The sequence below is a fragment of the Astatotilapia calliptera genome, chromosome 13 (assembly GCF_900246225.1).
Source record: "Astatotilapia calliptera chromosome 13, fAstCal1.2, whole genome shotgun sequence".
NCBI classification, from domain to species: Eukaryota; Metazoa; Chordata; class Actinopteri; order Cichliformes; family Cichlidae; genus Astatotilapia; species Astatotilapia calliptera.
This window is the reverse complement of record NC_039314.1, coordinates 13,087,199-13,106,683: the sequence shown is the minus strand read 5'-3', so window position 1 is coordinate 13,106,683 and position 19,485 is coordinate 13,087,199. Positions and strand designations below refer to the sequence as shown.

General features: G+C 39.8%; 2 protein-coding genes across 5 annotated transcripts; one reads left to right on the top strand and one right to left on the bottom strand.

Moving 5' to 3' along the window:
• Positions 1-775: 775 nt before the first annotated feature.
• Positions 776-4,303, top strand: spef1 (sperm flagellar 1). Of its 2 annotated transcripts, none has more exons than XM_026189185.1 (7): positions 776-985; positions 1,137-1,248; positions 1,733-1,880; positions 2,006-2,051; positions 3,025-3,103; positions 3,204-3,309; positions 3,746-4,303. In XM_026189185.1, the coding sequence occupies exons 1-7, from the start codon at positions 877-879 to the stop codon at positions 3,857-3,859; spliced, it is 714 nt and encodes a 237-aa protein (XP_026044970.1). In that variant the 5' UTR covers positions 776-876; the 3' UTR covers positions 3,860-4,303. The 2 variants fall into 2 exon arrangements, with proteins under 2 accessions (XP_026044970.1, XP_026044971.1); XM_026189186.1 differs by lacking the exon at positions 776-985 and adding an exon at positions 1,009-1,088 and having other exon boundaries at positions 1,175-1,248.
• A 5,704-nt stretch (positions 4,304-10,007) lies between these two features.
• On the bottom strand, positions 10,008-17,717 carry erlin1 (ER lipid raft associated 1). 3 transcript variants are annotated; one of them, XM_026189172.1, is made up of 12 exons: positions 17,639-17,717; positions 16,616-16,744; positions 16,330-16,411; positions 14,122-14,168; positions 13,972-14,033; positions 13,737-13,862; positions 13,573-13,646; positions 12,600-12,658; positions 12,342-12,433; positions 12,111-12,200; positions 11,925-12,004; positions 10,008-10,788 (listed from the first exon to the last, which is right to left on the bottom strand). In XM_026189172.1, the coding sequence occupies exons 2-12, from the start codon at positions 16,726-16,728 to the stop codon at positions 10,597-10,599; spliced, it is 1,017 nt and encodes a 338-aa protein (XP_026044957.1). In that variant the 5' UTR covers positions 16,729-16,744; positions 17,639-17,717; the 3' UTR covers positions 10,008-10,596. The 3 variants fall into 3 exon arrangements, with proteins under 3 accessions (XP_026044957.1, XP_026044956.1, XP_026044958.1); XM_026189171.1 differs by having other exon boundaries at positions 17,398-17,706; XM_026189173.1 differs by having other exon boundaries at positions 17,402-17,706.
• Between the last annotated feature and the right edge of the window lie 1,768 nt (positions 17,718-19,485).

The following is a 19,485-nucleotide window of genomic DNA, read 5'->3' as shown; positions in this document are numbered from 1 at the left end:
GACATTGATTGCCTTCAGCTAAAAGCCTAAACAAACCTATCAGGGAGATTTAAAAAAAAAAAAATGAAAAAAGTCAAATTTGATACATGAAAAGGGTGAATGCACTCATCAACTCAGCCACACCAACAGGGCTGAAATACCACAGAAGAGAATTAAGGTGCATGATGACATAATTATTCCATGGTCATGAAAAGAAAACCTCCAAGAACTTGACTTCAAAAGATGGCAAACACTCTTGAGGAGGTGTATCATTGTCAAGGTCTGCAATAAAGAGATGCCTTCTTCATTTGAAATACAGAGAGTTTACAACGAGGTGCAAACCACTGGTTACACTCAAGAATATAAAGGCCAGATTAGAGTTTCCCACAAACCAACTAAAAGCGTCACAGAAAACAATGGAAACACAAAACCAAGACGAACTTGTTCCAGAATGATGAGAGAGAGAAGTATGGATATGGAAAAGGAGAGAAACTGCTAAAGCATACAGGGTGAGTTTGCTCCAGATGAAGGGGTTACCATTACTACCAGGAGCCTCTCCTCAAGGGTAGATTTGGGGGTCATGATGTCTGCAAGATGCCGTGCTTACTTTTAGATGCTTTGAGCACCAGAGCAACACAAGTTGACTGAATGTATTCAAGAGAAGGCCGATAACAACACAACATTAGAACTGAAAGACTTTGCAACTCCCTAAAACCCCAAATCCCTCAAAGATTGGCCAAAAGAGAAACAAATCTATATTTTTGATTTGGGGTTGAACTGGCCCTTTAACAGCTGATCGCCTAGCAACGCTTCAAACAACCTGAGGTGGGCTGAAGCTATAGGTTAGCTCATCAAGACTGTTTTAATCGTTCAGAAACGACTGTAATTTTATAAATAATGGAACGAGAACTGAACGAAGAGGAACTACAGGACCTGTTTGCGTGGATAGATAAGATACCGCTGTCCCGGCCCAAAAGACACATCACAAGAGACTTCAGCGACGCAGGTAGTAAAGTTAGCCTAGCAGTCCTCATGGAGGTGCTAACCAAACAATCAAGCAGTAACAGCAGGAGTAATATGATCTGCATAGCTCCATGTCTCCAGCTACGGTAATTTTATTTATTTGTGATCTGACTAAGTTTCTCTTTGAACCTTAGTGATGGCTGCTGAGGTGGTAAAATATTTCTTCCCCAAGCTTGTTGATCTGCACAACTATGTTTCTGCAAACTCCACACAGCAGAAGCTCAGCAACTGGAACCTGCTCAACAGGCAAGACATCACTGTTTTATGTGTGTGTGTGTGTGTGTGTGTGTGTGTGTTTGATTCTTCTGAATCTGGTGGATTGAATGACTACATCCCAGCCAGAGAAAAACACTCTCCACAGCTGAAAAACATCACATTTTAACAGCCTGCCACAAAAACTTGTACACAAGCTACAAAAAAGTTAAAAAGCTAGATGGCTAATTAATATCTCTTAATAGGAATGACAGACATTGCCTAATGTTTTTCCCATCCAAATAAAATTTTTCCTGGGCCTCCACATCTGGTCCTGCGGACATATCCTACTTACACCCACTCACTCCATCCCTCGCCACTGATATGGCACAAAGCCAGCTTCAGATTTATGGGAATTTGCTGAAAACATTTTGGCTCCTATGTTGTGTCTCATCAGTTAAATCACACCGAGTCTGCTGATACTACTGTGCATAGTTCTAGGTATTAGAAACATGTGTTTTTATTTATATGAGGATAGGAAGGTATTTTCCAAGCTGGACTTCCATGTGCCTGAGGAGACACTGAAGAAAATTGCACAGAGCACCACAGGAGCAATAGTGCCTGTCCTGAGCAACCTCAGGGAGAAGATAGACAAGAAACTGGAGTACACCACCAACAACATACTGGTGTGTAGTGACACACACGGTATAGGTCATTTTTTTTGTCTATTTGAATGCAAAATATGAATTACTGCATGCTTGTCCATGTTAATCTAACTACAGTGGATATATATTTTGTTTTATAAATTTAGGATATGGAGTATTATGACACCAGGAACCAGGAGAAACCTCATGAAGGTACAATCTTCTGCATTTGATGCCATATTTGGCTTTGCATCACATCACACGATAGTGATGTAGGTGTTGCTGGAAGTTACAAACTGTGATGAAGTCAGTAACATTAAGTAGATTATGGAAATAAAACAGCTGAATTAGGATAAATGCAATGACTTTATATTGGCCTTATGCATGTTGCAGCATGTGTCATAATGATAGTGTAGTTTGTGCAGAATATCAGCTGAAACTGTTGTTTTTTATTTAACTGAAGCCAAACAAAACTGAAGCTAAGATGTGCTTTATTTAGCACAGGAAGTGAGTTTGGTGTTATTTTAGACTTTTTTTTTGTTAATGCAGCTATATCTGCCGGTCAACTCCCAAACACCAAGTCAGCATATTCAGCATTCAGCAAGGTGTTTTTTCCCCCCTCTTTATTTGGTTTTTGTTTAAGGGAGCAGTTTAGTGACTGTTCATCGCTGTTTTTGTCACTGAAATGAAGCGTCTCCAAGATCTTCTCAGGCCCAAATTAAGTGTAATCTATCCCAGAGATAGCAGTGACCAATCAGAAACACAAAGAAACGTCCATTTGAAGGAATTGGGGAGAACTGATTAGAAGAAAATTCCACCACCCTAAAGGAGTGAACTTGTTTCCCACACCTCATCCGTCCCTATCAAAGCTGGCCAGTGCCTCCACCCTCTGCTCTTTCCTCTTCCGTCTACACTCGCTCCCGCCATCAGACACATGACTCAGGTTCTCGTATCAGTTTCCACATGGCTCTTATCGCTGGCCTGAGCTCAGCACCGTTGACTTAAAGCCTGATATTTTTTTCCTTTATCTACTAATCTTACTTCAGCGTTTCACCCTCTTTCTGCTATTGGTCGTCACCCTTTCTGCCACCAAGCCTTATCTCTTTTACTCAGCTGTATAGATTCTTTTAGTCATTGTGTTTTGTTCACATCATAGTTTGTAAAACAAGACACTTTTTTTCTTCAGAAATTCAACAGACTGAGATAAGACTTCTAACTCAGCTGGAGGAATTGAAAAAAGATGAAAAGAACAGGCAAAAAAACAGGTATGACCAAAAAACCACTGCTTTTAATTATAATGCAATGAATCGCAAGAACATTTAAAACAAAAATAATAGCCTGTCCATTCTTTTTTTTATGGTACAGTAAAGTGGAGCGTGCAGTAAAGTTTTATTCAGACATGGATCCTGCTTTCCAACAAATGCTGAAGGAAAAAGAAAAAGCAATTATGTCTTTGATGGAGACTGTGGAGGTAAAGTCTGCATGCAGACATGCATGAATGCAGGAAACACTCTGCTAAAGTGTGTGTGTGTGTGTGTGTGTGTGTGTGTGTGTGTGTGTGTGTGTGTGTGTGTGTGTGTGTGTGTGTGTGTGTGTGTGTGTGTGTGTGTGTGTGTGTTTGAGATGGAGAAAAATATTTAGGAGTGTGTGTTAGGCATGTGTAATGTCCTGTGTCAGCAGTGGCGAGTGAGTCAGTATCTGCTCAGCGGATATAACCCTTATTTTTCTTTTCCATCTGTGGTCACATCTGCATGTTTAGAGAGAAGCAGAAGGATGACACAAACGTGCAACTTCTCCTTTCACCGCACTATGAAGTTTTCAGAAGCCTTCAAAGAAATATCCTCTCTTTAGCCTCATCCCTCTTTTCTTTTTCTTTTCTTGGTTTTCTTGGTCGTGTATGTTTGCAGATCCTCCAGATGAAAGTGAACAAGCTGGAACATCTGGTTCACTTGAAGGATGTCCGTATTCAAGATCTGACACAGCATCTGGAGACGTACAAAGCAAGAGGCAACACACACTGAAGCAGCTGTGAAACTATACAGACAGAGAAATGTCTGTAGCAGTTCTGATATGTAAACCTGTATTTTGTAAAAAAGCAATATTAGTTAAGGCAAATGATCATCTTATCTAATCCCACCAGCTAAAACTGTCACATCTGTTGAAATGCACAAGCGAGATTCCAGATGTGAACTTTTTAAATCCTTGTTTTGAAAAAGAAAAAAATGGAATTTTATCCCAGAACATAAAATGTACACACTTCAGGATGCAGAAATGTCTCTTTTTCTTTGTTTAATAATATGATCCACTGCCTTATATCTTGAATCTTCTGTGTTTATGCTTCATGACCCTTTTATATGAAATCATGACTTGTTGAATGTAAATAGTTGCTTCTTTGTGAAAGGTATCTCTGGGCTTCTTTTAACAGCCCATAATTTCTGACTGTCAGCTTCTAAATAAAGCCACAAATCCCCATTCACAATTGTCTCACTAAATAAGAGGGCAGTGTATCAAATAAGCCAAGTCGTGGGTTAAAGCCAACAAAACAAAACTATATATGGTGTTGCATTTGGCGGCAGCCACTTCCTTCCTTCACTCATTTTTGGTAAGTTTCCTGCTTTTGTGTAAGTGTGAAAACCAGACCTTAGTTAACCAGAACTTAGTTAATAATTTCACTTCCACTTTATCGAGCATTTTTTTTTTTTTAGAATTACTGTGACATCAAAGTCAGGAGCATTGACGAAGTCGTGACACAGCAGCAGCAGACCGCAGCCCAACGTCTGCTTTTCAGATATAAAGTTCATTTCACTTTCTTGAGGTTTTTCTGTAGTGCCAAATGAGAGAGAGATGTCCCTCATTATTTTACTTTATGTGGGCTTTGTTGGCGTGAGAGGCATGTGACCCCGTGAGCTGTACCAGGAGCAGCTGATCATCTCCAGCTGCCTGCCAATGTGACTGTCATGCTCACAATCATGCCACCTCATTAATCATCATTATCACTTAATTAATGACTGAGAAAAACAAACACCTAATGAGTTTACAGTTACACTTATTTTAGATTTAGATTTTAGTTACTCCTTTTTTCACAAGGGGTCGCCACAGCAGGTAGCTCTGCATGTTTGAACTGACAGACTTTTACACTGGATACTTCTTGATGCAACCATAAAGGAATACGTTTCTCCTCCTGGGATCCATTAGCTTATAAACCACTACACTTTGGAGCCACTTAACAAATACATGTATTTAAATTAATGAATTATTGATTTATTTTTGGTAAATTACGCCTAACAATGGAAAACATCTGACTCAGTGTGACACAATATATGTGATGAGTCACAATCACACCCAGTTAAAGTGGTTCTGCTGCCGGACCACACTATATGAAAATGTCCCTGTTTATCTGACAACCAATACATATACTCACTTCATTAGGTACTTCTGTTCAACTGCTGGTTAAATAAATGTCTAATCAGCCAATCACATGGCAGGAACTCAAGCCGAAGTTCAAACTGTGCATCAGAATGGTGAAGAAAGGTGATTTAAGAGAATCTGAATGTAACATTGTTGCTGGTGCCAGATGGGCTGATCTGAGGATTTCAGAAACTGCTGATGTACTGGGATTTTCCCAAACAACCATCTCTAGGGTTTACAGAGAATGGTCTGAAAAAGAGAAAACATTTTGTGAGCAGCAGTTCTCTGGGCAAAAATGCCTTGTTTATCCCAGAGGTCAGAGGAGAATGGCCAGACTTCTTTGAGCTGATAAGAAGGCAACAGCAACCCAAATAATCACTCGTTACAACCAAGGTATGTTGAAGAGCATGTCTGAAAGCACATCAAGTCTAATCTTGAAGCAGATGGGCTACAGCAGCAGAATACCATACCAGGTGTCTTTAATAAGGACCTCTCTTAAACATAGATGAGCAGATGATTTCCACATTTCTAAGTAAAAACCTTTCCTGATCTCATAACATGCCCGATCACTGTATGAGCAGTGGCTGAGGTGATCTACATTTACAGCACAGCTAATCAAAAGCTTGACTGTGGGAAGTTATTTCTTAAAACAATGTTTTTAGTGTTCAGATGTGCTTCCCTCATCTATTTCATGTTCATGAGACAAAAAGAAATTTTTACCAGAAATCCACAGGAAGATGAAAACAACATCATTACATCACTGTGGTTAAGCAAGACCCAAAGTCCAATACAAAGGACAGATGTTAAAAAAATATCATTCAAAATTTAGATTTCTTTTACTGTAATACATTTCTTTCAATCACAGTACTTAAAATATCTAAAATAAATATCTGACATGTACATTTGTACCTTTGTGATGCTGTGCGACACATGAGATTTTCATCATGGACGTGCAGCAGACAAAACTGTGTGATGCTATCATGTCAGTACGGACCAAAAGCTCTGAGGCGTGTTTCCAAATCCTCTGACTCTATGCCATGAAGAGTTCTAAAAAGATACCAACAATCAATTTTATTTAAGGTTCGTGCTAAGATTTCAAAATAGATATAACAATATACTGTATATAAAATGTATACAAATAATCAAATCAACTGAACTTACAGAGGCTCCAATATGTCAAATATTTGAAAGCTAAAGCCTTTATTCCTTTTTACATGAAATCTCGTGCTTGCACTTTTTATGGCTGGTCGTTAATTCCTTGTTGAGTTTTCCTATTTTGCTGGTACTTGTACATTTACTCCCTGTGGAGGTTTCTTTCTGCCACTGATTCATTTTTATTTATTTTAAGCATGTCAAACTTTTGGGTTAGCATCTTGAAATTTCAACTTACTCAGAAGTGACTTGAAATTTGAGATAATAACTTGACATATCAACTCAGGAACTCCTGACAGCAGATTGAAAAACTGAAGATTGTAAGAGTTAAGATGGCTGCAGCAGCAAACATTAAAAACAGTGTTTACTTAGCTTCCATTTCTCCCTTCCTTTTCCCTCAAAAATCAACTATTTGAACAATTTAAAAGCAAACAAATTAAGCAGACCTGTTTTACCAAGCAATGTTGGCGTCTTAAACACAGTAATCCTGATGATCTCTTGGGTTATTTTCCCAAAACAGAGCTCTATTCATAGCCACAGAAGAGCCCTAATTGTATAGCAGACTTTAGAAATTACCAGGGTCTCCATAGAAACTCAGACAGTGATAAGTGGTAGGAAATAGCAAAGTTAATACTCCTTTTAATACAGACAGTGGATAAGAATGTGAGGGAAAACTGAAGAACAGAGCTGCTTTTGATAAAGGAGCTGCCTGCCGCTGATGAATCACACTGAGTATCACCCTGCTGTTTGGGAACTAGATTTACTCAGAGATGAGGGACCACACCTTTCTGTATCTGGGGACACATCCAGGATGATGTCAAGGCAAGATGGATCATCCAGGATCTGATGAAAAGCAACAAAAGGAAAAGCGCTGGTTCAGCCAGGAAAGGGAAAAAAACCTGACCATAACCTCACTTCCTAAGAGAGAGGACTTCAAACTGGTTGGAATTGCGCAAATGGCAAGAAGTAATAAGACCACCCATTACACTAAGCACAGGCCAAAACACAAAAAACCCCAACAAATTTCCTTTGTAATCAATGAGGAGTGAAGCTTATTTAAACCCGAAAACACTCAATATGATCATATATCTTTAAAATCTTATCAAAAGTGGGGGGGAAAAGTTTATCTGGGTCAATCAAAAGCTAAACCCCTCCCCCAGAAACCACTGGTTTGGCTGTGAGAGGATACCAGGGTCCATGAGGGCTGAGAGGTCACAAGAGGAAGCCATCCTTCATCTGGTAACATGGACTGACACACACTTTTAATGCTTCCTGGAAAGCATTTGTGAACAGCTGACTGACTGTGCTGAGGGAAGAGCGGGTTTTATTTTCTTCAGATGACCACTTTACAAACTCAACAGACACACACTCACACAGATCTGTTTTTGGAGTGTTTACAACACATTATGTGGGTTAGAACAACAAGGACTGTGTGATGGATCGTGTTTATATATTCAGTGTGTTCACGGAGTCGTGCTCATTTTTCCACAACTACCCAGCCTTTGGAATGAAATAAAAAGCTACAGTCGCACATCATATAAATTCCTCTTATTAGAATATGTGGTGGGATATAAATCATGCCAATTATGCACAGGCTCAAATGTGGGTTGGTATATCTATCAATTTGTAAACATATAGAAAACCTGTAGATATAATGTATAATGTCACTTCTTGAAAACATTGGAAAAAGGACATAAATACAACAACAGTGAGATTTGAGGCACTTGTGCTGCAGTTAAGATGCAAATATATTTTAGTGTGCATGTGTAGTTTTGTGTCACAAAATAGTATGGGAAATTTGAGTTTCCTTCTATAACTTAGCACATAAAATAAAGGTGTTTCTAAACTTTGTACAAGCTCATGATTGATTTTACTTCTATACATACATAACTTTTGGAAATGTACAAACTGACACATATTCAATGGGTCCCTGGGGTCTTTATCCATCCATTTATTCATAAAATATTTTCCTTCTTTCTTTTGATCAAGTCTGCCACTGCTAGTATTCAAACCAAGTGACTCATCTACCATGGCACAAGTTCTCCTCCTTGTGGCATTCGAATGCACAACAATGCCCACACATCAATGCAAAGAGAAGAGAGGTATCAAAATAGGTTTTATTTGTTACATAAGAACATTGTCAAAACTTGAAAACATTTTTGCATATAAACCTTTTAAAACAAGGAAACAATGTTTAAATTTCACAGATTGTACAAAAAAAAAAAAAAAAAAAAAAAATCGACAAAAATTATTTTTGTGAGTGATTCATCCCCCTCTTTTGCATCTTTTATTTGAACCCACCACCAAAGCAATTGCGAGGTGCAGCGTTAAACTGCCAAATGGAGGTCACAGAAACAGCGCGGCGTCTTCAAAACACTCGTAGTGTTCACTGCCTGTTGAGTCTTTCAAAGCGAGAGCGACGATCCGTACAGAACGGCACATCTTCAAAGTCTATGAGGAGCCTTTTAGCCTGTAAGAATCGCTGAACCTTTAAGTCTGGGGTAAACCATTATATTATTTAAGGCTCGTTATCTCAATTGTATTTCCATGTTTCTAAAACACAAAGCAGAACAGAATCAAAATGTACACACACATTAAAACTAGCACCAACCCGTATCTTTTCTTAAGCCAAAGCAACATTCATCTCTAAACAGACCAACTTGTTTTTGAGTAGAACTCGTGCTGTCAAAAACTGATTGGAGGTTACGTGAATCCTCTCCGAGTTTCTGTCGTCATAGGAAGCTCTGTGGTACTTCAATTATCTCGGTGAGAAATGACAGAAGATCCTGTAGTCCGCTTAGTTATGAATCACCATAAAAAATGTAAACATTGACAATGAAATGTCGATTTCGTTTTAAATATTATTCCTATTTCAGTCGCCCTGCATGCTCTTAAATTGGCATTGTTCCAGACAGACACCTAGCTGAAAAGGTGGTGCTTTTCCATTTTCCTCTCAAACCGCAGCTTTCTTCATGGTGAAAATCTGAATTAATTGTTGTTTGGAGAGTGAACATTAAACAGCTGTCTTATTAATATTTAATACATGTCCTGAGAGTTTACATTTAACCACTTATGAAGACACTGCATAACAACAGAGTTGGTTGCAGGCTCTATCTGAACCATCCCAAACTCATAATTTCAACATGCACGGCTCTGGAAACCAATCTGAAGAAAGAAACATGCGCTGACTTCTTTAATGATAATCTCTACTTCCTGCAGTGCTCACTGTTACAACAATCAGCTGTTAATCATCCTCAATTTGTATTAGACTAAATCTTTAAGCAACGCCAGATCTTTCTTCCATTTTCCCCCCTCTCATTTGCTTCAGAGTCTGTGTCACAGGAGGTCCAAAAAACAACTAATAACAGAATACTACACTAAATAATAAACTACATTTCCAATCTGATACCCCTCCACAGCTAATATCTGTATAATTTCACTCAACTGGACATTTATAACACACTCACTTCTGTATATAACCCATCAAGTGTTCAAGTTCATCCACCAGCAGCTTAAACGGGCCCTTATACTCTTAAAAGAACAGCCACCTTAGTAAGTCAGTGCAAGTGAGGTTGGCACAGAGATGACTTGACCCCCATCACACGCACATACATTGTCCACCCAGCTTTTAATTAGTGTCACCTGTCAGATTCCAGTGCAGCCAAGCCACATAACTCTCAAAAATCAATAGCTCATCACAAATCATTGACCTTGCATCCAAAAAATCAATAACAAAAAAAGATAACAAAAGAAAAACGAAAAATGAATGCAGCCCCAAAAGCAAAAGTTAAACACCGCACTGATTGCAAGCACATGTAAATTAGGGCGACTAGTTGCCGTCACCTTCTCAGGCATTAGCATGTTTATGCTTGTTTTTTAACTATGGCATCAATCTCATTTCTAAAGCTCGTCTTTTTAAAAATGTGGAAGGCTGAAAACCCTCCAAAACAAAACAAAACAAAAAGAATCCTTTTCATCTGTCACATTCTCCCATCTCACTTTCACTTTTCTTCCACCTTAAACCCTCTCCCACTCTTTTTTTGCCATTTAGATTTAAGACTGAAGCGTGCGGTTCACCAAACTAGCTGAAAAGCTACCCCACCCATCATCATCATCTTCAGTTCAGCGCTCTACGCCCCAGTGACAAGACAATTCCTCATCAAGCTCTCCTGTCCTGTGCAGAGGCAGAGCTGTGGACTCACTGTCCATCAGGCTTCACTTTAAAGAAGTCTGATTCAGCATTCGGTAATGAAGGGGAGCGCGGAGACTTTGGTGGACCGTTGCCCCCCTCTACAAACATGTTCGGGATGTCCTGGCCAAAGTAGATCTTACTGTTAGCTGCTATGGCCTGGTACTTCATCAGCTCCATGTATTCAGGTGTCAACTTCAGCTGTAGGGATTTAGAAGAGAGACAGAAGAGTGTGAGGATTCAATTAGTGCTGGATCACATTGCTGTTTGTGATAACACTTTATCTTAATGTGACTATATACAGCTACATGGCTAAAAATAAATGCAACATTGCAGCTGGACCAACTTCAGTGATGAGCAATTAAATTAACTCTGATCAAGTGGAGCTGCTTCAAGACCTGACTCTTGTCAGGAGGACGGTAATTAATGGTTTGTGACATCTTTCTGCAATTACCCAGTTTGGTAGAGTTTGTCGAAAGTCTGCATCTATTTAAAGTTGATTCTGTTTAGGTCAGGTGAAGTGAGGTTATTAAGATCATTACAGCAGGTTTGTGTGGATCCATGCGTTTGCCGTATAAACCTACAAATAAACATAAACTAAAACTATGTTACTACAACTGCTGGAAATCTACGCCATAACCTATGCCGTAATCTAACGTGCACTTCCCTGGGAGTTTAGCTACACACGCAGTCGACGCAGCCCGCAACTATTGTAAATGGTCTGTTCAGTACAATGGAGTCCTCCTGTGAATTTCTGGCTACTTTTTCCACCGCAGTTTTTAAATTTATCATTGAGAAAATATGGATCATCATCTCAAAATAAGGAATGATAATCATAGCATCAATATAAGAACTCACAAACGTCAACAAATTTCTGGATGCAGACTGTTGTAATGATCAGAACTGACGTGAATGTATGCACAGAGAAGTAGAAAAACTTCAGGGACAAATATGTTTGCCGTTAAAAAACAAACAAACAAAAACAAAACAGACCAGTACAAAGAGCAGGGACCAGGGAGGGAAAAAGCCCCAGCATTTCAACTGTTTCTATCAGCTGACACCGCATCAGGACACAACCACAAGGTAATTAACACATATTGGACCAGCACAAGCATAAATGCGTCAACAACGTCAGCCACCTACATAGGTTACATCATGGGCTCTACAAAGAAGTCTAAATCAAGCCTTATTCTCTTTTACATTAGGGATTTTTTTTATTACTATAGCCACTGCAAAAACACCTCTCAGCAGAGTGTTACTGTTTTAAAACTATACGATCTGTGATGACTGCATTTGATGTTAACAACAAAGTGTTTAAACTGTTTGGGTCTTTTTACCCTGTTTGCTTCAGCAAACTTGGCAGCAGTGTAAAATTCTGCATCAGCCTTAGCTTTCTCTCTGGCCAGGAAGGCAGCATCTGAAACAAAGAAGCACTATTGAATGAGACAAATAAACCAGCACACCACAACTCAGGAACACACAGATTCATGACACAGAAAGGAACCAAAGGATTTCAGGCAGACCCTCTATTTCAGAGATCTTCTTCTCTGTCTCCTTCTCCATCACCTTCTGCTGGAACTGGATCTCTGCCACCTGAGCCACTTTCTGAGCCTCTGTGTGACAGAAAAGAGAAGGCTGAGGTTGGCAGTGGGGTTTCGCATGAATAACTTTGAGAGGCAAAATGCTAAAATTGCACGGATGGTCATGCAAATAAAAAGGGAACTGCCTGCTTTACAGTAAAACAGCGCATTTACCAATAATGGCTTTCTTCCTTTCAGTCTCAGCTTCCTTTTCCACCACCTTCTGAGTCTGAGCTGTTATTAGCAAACGAGTCTTTTCTGCTTCCCTGCACATACACAAACACACACAGACAGACACACAAGGATAGACAGAAATGAGGTTCTTGCAAATATTTTGCTTTCCATGTGGTCTTGCATGAATTGAGTGAGGAAATCACAGAAACTAAACCATGTACAAAGTCTATGCTGGTAACTTCAATTGTACAAACTCACATAAGTTCAAAGTTCCTCCTGATAGACTCAGGGATCTTTGGTTTGGTAACACGAACTGCCTTTATTGGAAACAGTAAAAAAAAAAAGAAAAAAAGAAAAAAAAAAAGAGGGAAACAGTGAGGGAAAATTGCTCACAAAAATAAAAAGACACATGAAACAGATAGATTGGCCTACTAGTATCTATTCAGACTTTGACTCCTCCCCTCAAACTGGTGAGCAAATGTCATTTATTTTTTTATATTTTCATTTTTATTTATTGTGTGTGTGGGTTTGGGGGGAGGGGTTGTTTGGGTGACACACTAACATCTGTTTCTTCCTAGCTGTGCACTAATGGTCCTGGCCCATGAGCAGGGGTCATTAAACAAACACTAACAGACAGTAACCTGGTTTACCCCGCGGCTTAAAATGAATTTATAGTTCCTGCAAGAAGCTAATAGGTAATGCAGTAAACAACAGTTTAATCTGACTTCTGTTTTACCTCACCTCAAAGGGAGCATTTTTAACTGTATTAACACAGGTTAGTGCGGAAGAAAACGTGCAATAAGTTTGGGCTATTTGGTGATCAACTGCCAACGAGGAAGAGGAAAAAAACAAACAAAAACAACACTATTAGTGTACTAGTAGGCAGTACGAAGGACTGACTGTTAATCTCTACTCTCTGTACATTTGCTGCTAGTGCCCAAATCTAGCTGGTATGAAACTGTGTGTTATTTACCAGCTCCATGATCCATGTGCGATCTCACCTTTTTCCCACTAAACATTCTCCATTTCAGCTGGAAATGTTAAACTATGTACAATATAGACTTCTAAGTACTGAGTGTTACCTTAAAGTCTTTGTAAAAGGGACAGAGCGAGGGAATGAGGGAAGGTGGAATCTGAGTTCTGGATGTGTCACAGCACAAAACCAACTAGCTGATTTTATCATCCCTAAAATGTCACTGAAAATGTGCAGGTTATGTGTGTGTTTAGGTACCTGTATTGTAAGTCCAGGTGCCATAACATTCAGATCTTTCTGTAATGCCGTCTTCAGATTCTCATCTATGATGTCTGCAAACAAAATAAAAGAAAAAGTTCTAATGTATGATCCAATTTCAGGAATTTCAGGATTGTAGTAAAATGCAACCAAAACGTACTAACCAAACAACTCAATGTAAACCTCCTGTAGTGTGTGCACGCTGCAGAACTGGTTGAGTTCATGGTGAATTTTGTTGAAAATTAGAGTTTTGTCGTAATCTGCGGTGTAGTTCCTCACAATGTCCACCACTGAATATAGCAGAACAAAAGCAACAATTACTTTGATGCCAACAGGGTTAATAAGTCAACAAAATAAGGAAGTTTTGCAGTGAAAGAAATTCACAAAAACAAGCTGCACCTGCTGAGGGGACGAGCATGTTCACAACTTCTATCCTGTCAAAATAGATCATCACACCTCCACTGTGAAGAAAAAAAAAACATTTCAGGTAAATATATATTAATGTGGGAATGACTTTATTAACAGCTGAATTAGGAAGTTCAGTCACACCTTGTTCCACAAGGCACATTCTTGATCTCATCTGTTTGGAGTGTAGTCTGAAAAAAAAACAAAAAAAAAAAAAACATTGAAAATATTGTGACATAGTTATCAGTATAAGTGACCTGTGTGTTTTCCTTTTTGTTAAAACTGAGCATATAAAATCCAGGGTACAACAGGTTCAACTGCTATTAAACATAGCTGAAGTTCAAACTGAGCATCAAAATTGGGAATAAAGGACTACAATTTGCACATGATCACAAAAATTGAAATCATGGATCCATCCTGCTTATTTCATGCTTATGGCCATACGACTCCAAGCACCCCCTATCTTTTCTGATTTGCAGGAGTTCTTCATCATTCAAATGCCACAGCCTTAAATGTCATCTCTGTATGATCTTTTGATGGCTGCTTACAGCAGAATAACACAACATGTCATAAAAGTCAAATCATCTCAAACTGGTTTCTTAAACATAACAATCAGTTCACTATACTCAAGTCGCCTCCACAGACACCAGATATCAGTCCAAAGGAGCACATTTGGAATGTGGTTGAGTGAGAGATTTATATAATTGATGCGTAGCCAACAAATGTGCAGCAAATGTCTGATGCCATCATGAAACAAAATCTCTGAGGAATGTTTCCAGCACTTGCTTCAGAGAAGCAGATCTGAAGGCAAAACTGGGTCCAATCTGGTACTAGCAAGGTACCTATTAAAATGGCCTGTGAGTGTATTATTAAGATTTGAAATTGAGTGCAATGCTACTTTATACTACATTATATAATTTAGGAGCTATACAAGATTACATAAAGAAGTGCATGGTTGTTTCAAGTTAATACAAGCTGAATGCATACAATGTGTAAAGCATATTCTACTATATTACTATGATTCTCTTTTACAATTCTGATTGTAAACGTTCGTTAACTGTAACAGTAGTTTTCCAAAACAGCCATAATTCTTCAAGTTACCTGGATATGTTGCCAAGGTCTGGAACAAGACCCAAACTACCACCCTCAAATGAGAGGATGTTTGTTAGAATGTTCAGGAACAAGCCAGGAACCACTAAAGCTCAAGCCTGCCATGATCTATTGGAACATCGACATCTCTGTCCACAGTAAAGGGAGTTTTATATCACCCTACACTAAGAACATGCAACCAAGAAAGAAACCTGTGTTTCAAAACCAACCAACCAGCTTAACTTTGCAGCTGCCAACAATGACGAGCCAAATGCCTTCTGGAGAAAGGTTTTATGTCAGATGACAGAAAGATTGAGCTATTTTTCCACAATGACAAGACTTGTGCTTGGAGGAGTAAGGCTTTCAAACCTAAGAACACTATAACAGCTGTTAAGCATGGTGTTGGCTGTAGCATGGTCTGAGGCTGTTTTGCTGCCAGAGGTACTGGTACATTGCACAAATTGGATGAAATAACAGCACATGAGGACCATTTCCAAAATCTTCAACTTCACTTACAATTAACAGCTAGACGGTTAAAACTTGGACACAGTTGGGTGTACCAGCAGGACAATGATCCCAAAAATATATCAAAACTGATTTTCGAATGGATAAACCAGGCTAACATCAAGTTTCTGGAATTGCCCTCCCAAAGCACAAATGAAAATTTGTGAACTATGATGCTTAAAAGCCTGGTCTGTACCAAGAAAACAACCAATTTAAATGAACTCTACCAATTCTGCCATTAACGGTGGCCAAATACCCAGACAGAATTGTGCCAGAACTTGTAAAGAGACATTTAAATAAGTATTAGAGGGTTTGTATGTATATATTTGCACCTCTATGTTTAATTGCAACACAGTGTGGATTTGAGAAAATCCTAAATAAATTCAAACCTGTGCAACCAATTCTTGTTTCTTAAAGGCATTAAAGATGTAGGCTGCACAATCATTCTACCCCAGAAAAATAACACCTCAAAGAAATCAATGAAAAACCTAAAATTGCCATGACTTTCATGCCAATGATAAGCGTATGCAAACTTCTGCCCACAACTATATATGTATTGGCATGTAAATGCTCCATTTACTTGTTGTAAAACAGAGCCCCTGCAGCCACGGTTGAATAACAACTGTTTGCATGCTGTAGCTGACTTATTTATAGAAGATCCCACTCTAGTTTTAAAGCGCAGGCACCTCCTGTTTGAATCTTACATTACACATGCCTTTGCTCAAAGGCCATGTTTCAAGCCTGGAAAGAGAGGCTTACCTGCACTGCTCTGTAGGTGGTAATGAAAGGCAGCATAATGTGATATCCAGGACCATTGGGAGTAGTCAGCAATGCCCCACCTCTGAAACAAATACAAATTATTTGGCCAGAGTTCAGAACATCTGATTTTCTTTTGATTATATTTAATGAGAGTGGAAAAAAAGAAGAGGACATATAACTTTATAACCATCATTTGAAACAGGGTGCTTACAAATAGCACTCCCACATTCTTAGTACAGGTGTCATTTTCATTAGAAACAGGTGTGATGAGTCAGGCCTGATGTACCTGTAGTACACAGCGAGGTGTCCTTCTTCTATCTTGTGAATAGAGGAGTGCAACATGATGGCCATCACTCCTGTTATTGCTGCAAATACTGCCCCTACATGCGGCATCGTCATCCTTGCTAGCACTCACCTGCAGACAGAAAAGGAAAAAACTGAAATATTTATACAACACTAAGTCCTCAGGGCACTGTCACGTCTGTGATCAGGTGGAAACTGTAACTATTAACAGCAATACATGCAGTCAAGACTCTTAGGTGAACCATCAGTAATGCATGGGCTGTGCCATAAAACCTGCCTCTTTACATCCAGTAAGTCTATGGTCAACACACTATATGGCTTAGCTTTTCTGCTCCGTGCACCCCGTTTTTCACCCCATTGTAATGAAAGTAAGAGTTTAAGTAAATCGTTACACACACTCTCATAAATACGCCTTTTATATTCACCAGTGAGACGGTCAGCTATTAACACAGGTGCACCCAGGTCAAACATGGAAACCTTTATGCCTATGATAGCTGCCTTAACAGCAATCGATGCATATCATATAGCAACACTATTGGTGACAATTAACGACTTCGCTTAGTTAAAGTACACTTCACGTGTATTTAGTTTAAACATCTAACGGTGACAGGCACGATTAGCTGACAGAAAGACTTGAGAAGGGTAACAAGCAAGTGACTCCTCATCCAACTTATGAAGCAACATATGTGCTTCAAAGCTACAGGTCCTTTGATGTAGCTATAACATTAAAACAAATACATTCTGAAAAAGAAAACACAGGCTTACCCACCACTCGGTTGGTAACGTTTACCCTAGCTGGCTGGGTTGGATTAGCTAGCTAGCTAGCTGGCTGGCTAGCTCTCACTGGGTGGGATCGGAAGTGAAGCACTGTTTCAGTGTAGCTTAATGCTAATGTAAGCTTGCTAGGCTACTAGCGTGAAGCAAAGCTTTTAAATCGTCCTGCACTACGACCAAATAATGTTTCAGTACGTACTGTAAACCACAGGCTTATAATATGTAAAATTACCGCTGTAGCAAACCGTGTCCCCTTCTGATCTTAGCATTCAACGTCCCACCCCCATTTCCCCGCCTCCCACAGGTTTCAATCTTGCTTTGACTCGCTGCATTATGCTGCCTTCAGGACTGTTGGAAATAAAAGAAGTGACATTGTAAATGGGTGGAATTTGTCAAACGATTTATTTTATTTAAAATCTTGATAAAACCTTTTTATTTATACAGATATATAAGACCCAAATGGCTTCGCAAGAAGATATCAGTATGGATATCAATGTTTTACAAAACCAATATTATAAAACAATCGCCAGTCTTTGACAGATGTCCAGAAAAACCAGTGGACTAAGGAAGTTCTTTTCACTTCATTTTTTTCAAATTCAAATTCAAATTCAAATTTTATTTGTCACACACACACAACCATACACAGTATGACATGGGGGTGAAATGCTTGTAGCTGTACAATGCCCGACCATTAAATGACAGAAGAAAAGTTTTACAATATTTACAATTTACAGTTTACTACAAAAATTTACAAATTAACTTAGGAATTTACAGTAAAGAATGTGCAAATAGCAGAAGAGATTATAAAGATAAGGATTATAAATTATAGGAATTATAGGATTATAGGAAATGTGTGGTGGTGCGTGTGGTGACGTGTGTGAGAGTCCAGTCTTATAGCGACGTGTTTGGGAGAGTCCAGTCCTACACCTGGTTCAGGCCCCGAATAGCCTGGGGGAAGAAGCTCCTCCTCATTCTCTCTGTTTTGGCCTTAAGGGAGCGGAAGCGCTTCCCAGACCTCAACAGTGAGAAGAGTCCATTGTTGGGATGGGAGAGGTCCATCATAATCTTCCTAGCTTTGGACTTGCACCGCTTGGTGTAGATCAGGGGTGCTCAATCCCAGTCCTCGAGAGCTACTGTCCTGCAGCTTTTAGATGCATCCTTGTTCCGACACAGCTGAATCAAACGAATGGCTTGTTATCAGGCCTTCTCCAAACTTGATGGCATGCTGAAGAGGTGATCAAACATTTGATTCAGCTGTGTTGGAGTAGGGATGCATCTAAAAGCTGCAGGACAGTAGCTCTCGAGGACTGGGATTGAGCACCCCTGGTGTAGATGGACAGCAGGTCAGGGAGCTCTGATTGAATGATGCGTTCGGCTGAGCGCACCACCCTTTGCAGATCTCGTCTGTCCTGCTTGGTGCTGTTCCCAAACCAGGTGCAGATGTTTGCCGTCAGGACGCTCTCGATGGTGCAGGAGTAGAAGTTCTTGAGCACCTTCAGTGGCAGATGGAAGTCTCTAAGTCTTCTGAGGAAGAAGAGACGCTGACGGGCTTTCTTAACCAGGGTGTTGATGTGACAGGACCATGACAGGTCCTGAGTGATGTGGACACCCAGGTATTGGAAACTGTCCACTCTCTCTACTGGCGTGCCACTGATGATGAGGGGTTTGTAATTCCTTGCCTGCTTTGTAGTGAAGTCCACGATCAGCTCCTTAGTCTTGCTGATGTTTAGGAGGAGGTTATTCTCCTGGCACCAGGTCTCCAGGTTCCTAATCTCCTCCAGGTAGGCCGTCTCGATGTTGTCGGAGATCAGGCCCACAACAACAGTGTCGTCAGCAAACTTGACAATGGAGGTGGTGTCGGATGTGGCTACACAGTCATAAGTGTACAGTGAGTACAGCAGGGGGCTTAAAACACAGCCCTGAGGCACTCCAGTGCTGAGTGAGATGGAGGGGGAGACTTGTTTTCCCACCCTCACTGATTGGGGTCTGTCTGTGAGGAAGTTGAGGATCCACTGACACAGTGATGAGCTGAGTCCTAGATCCGTCAACTTGGTGAAAAGCTTAGAGGGAATTATTGTG

Excerpts from the sequence above, each read along its gene's own strand:
- spef1 (XM_026189185.1), top strand. The coding sequence starts at position 877 with ATGGAACGAGAACTGAACGAAGAGGAACTACAGGACCTGTTTGCGTGG. Across the intron at positions 1,881-2,005 it reads ACACCACCAACAACATACTG|GATATGGAGTATTATGACAC; the intron begins GTGTGTAGTGAC and ends TTATAAATTTAG. Across the intron at positions 2,052-3,024 it reads CCAGGAGAAACCTCATGAAG|AAATTCAACAGACTGAGATA; the intron begins GTACAATCTTCT and ends TTTTTTCTTCAG.
- erlin1 (XM_026189172.1), bottom strand. The coding sequence starts at position 16,728 with ATGACGATGCCGCATGTAGGGGCAGTATTTGCAGCAATAACAGGAGTG. Across the intron at positions 13,863-13,971 it reads CATGCTCGTCCCCTCAGCAG|TGGTGGACATTGTGAGGAAC; the intron begins GTGCAGCTTGTT and ends TGCTATATTCAG. Across the intron at positions 12,659-13,572 it reads CACCTGGACTTACAATACAG|GCAGTTCGTGTTACCAAACC; the intron begins GTACCTAAACAC and ends TTTCCAATAAAG.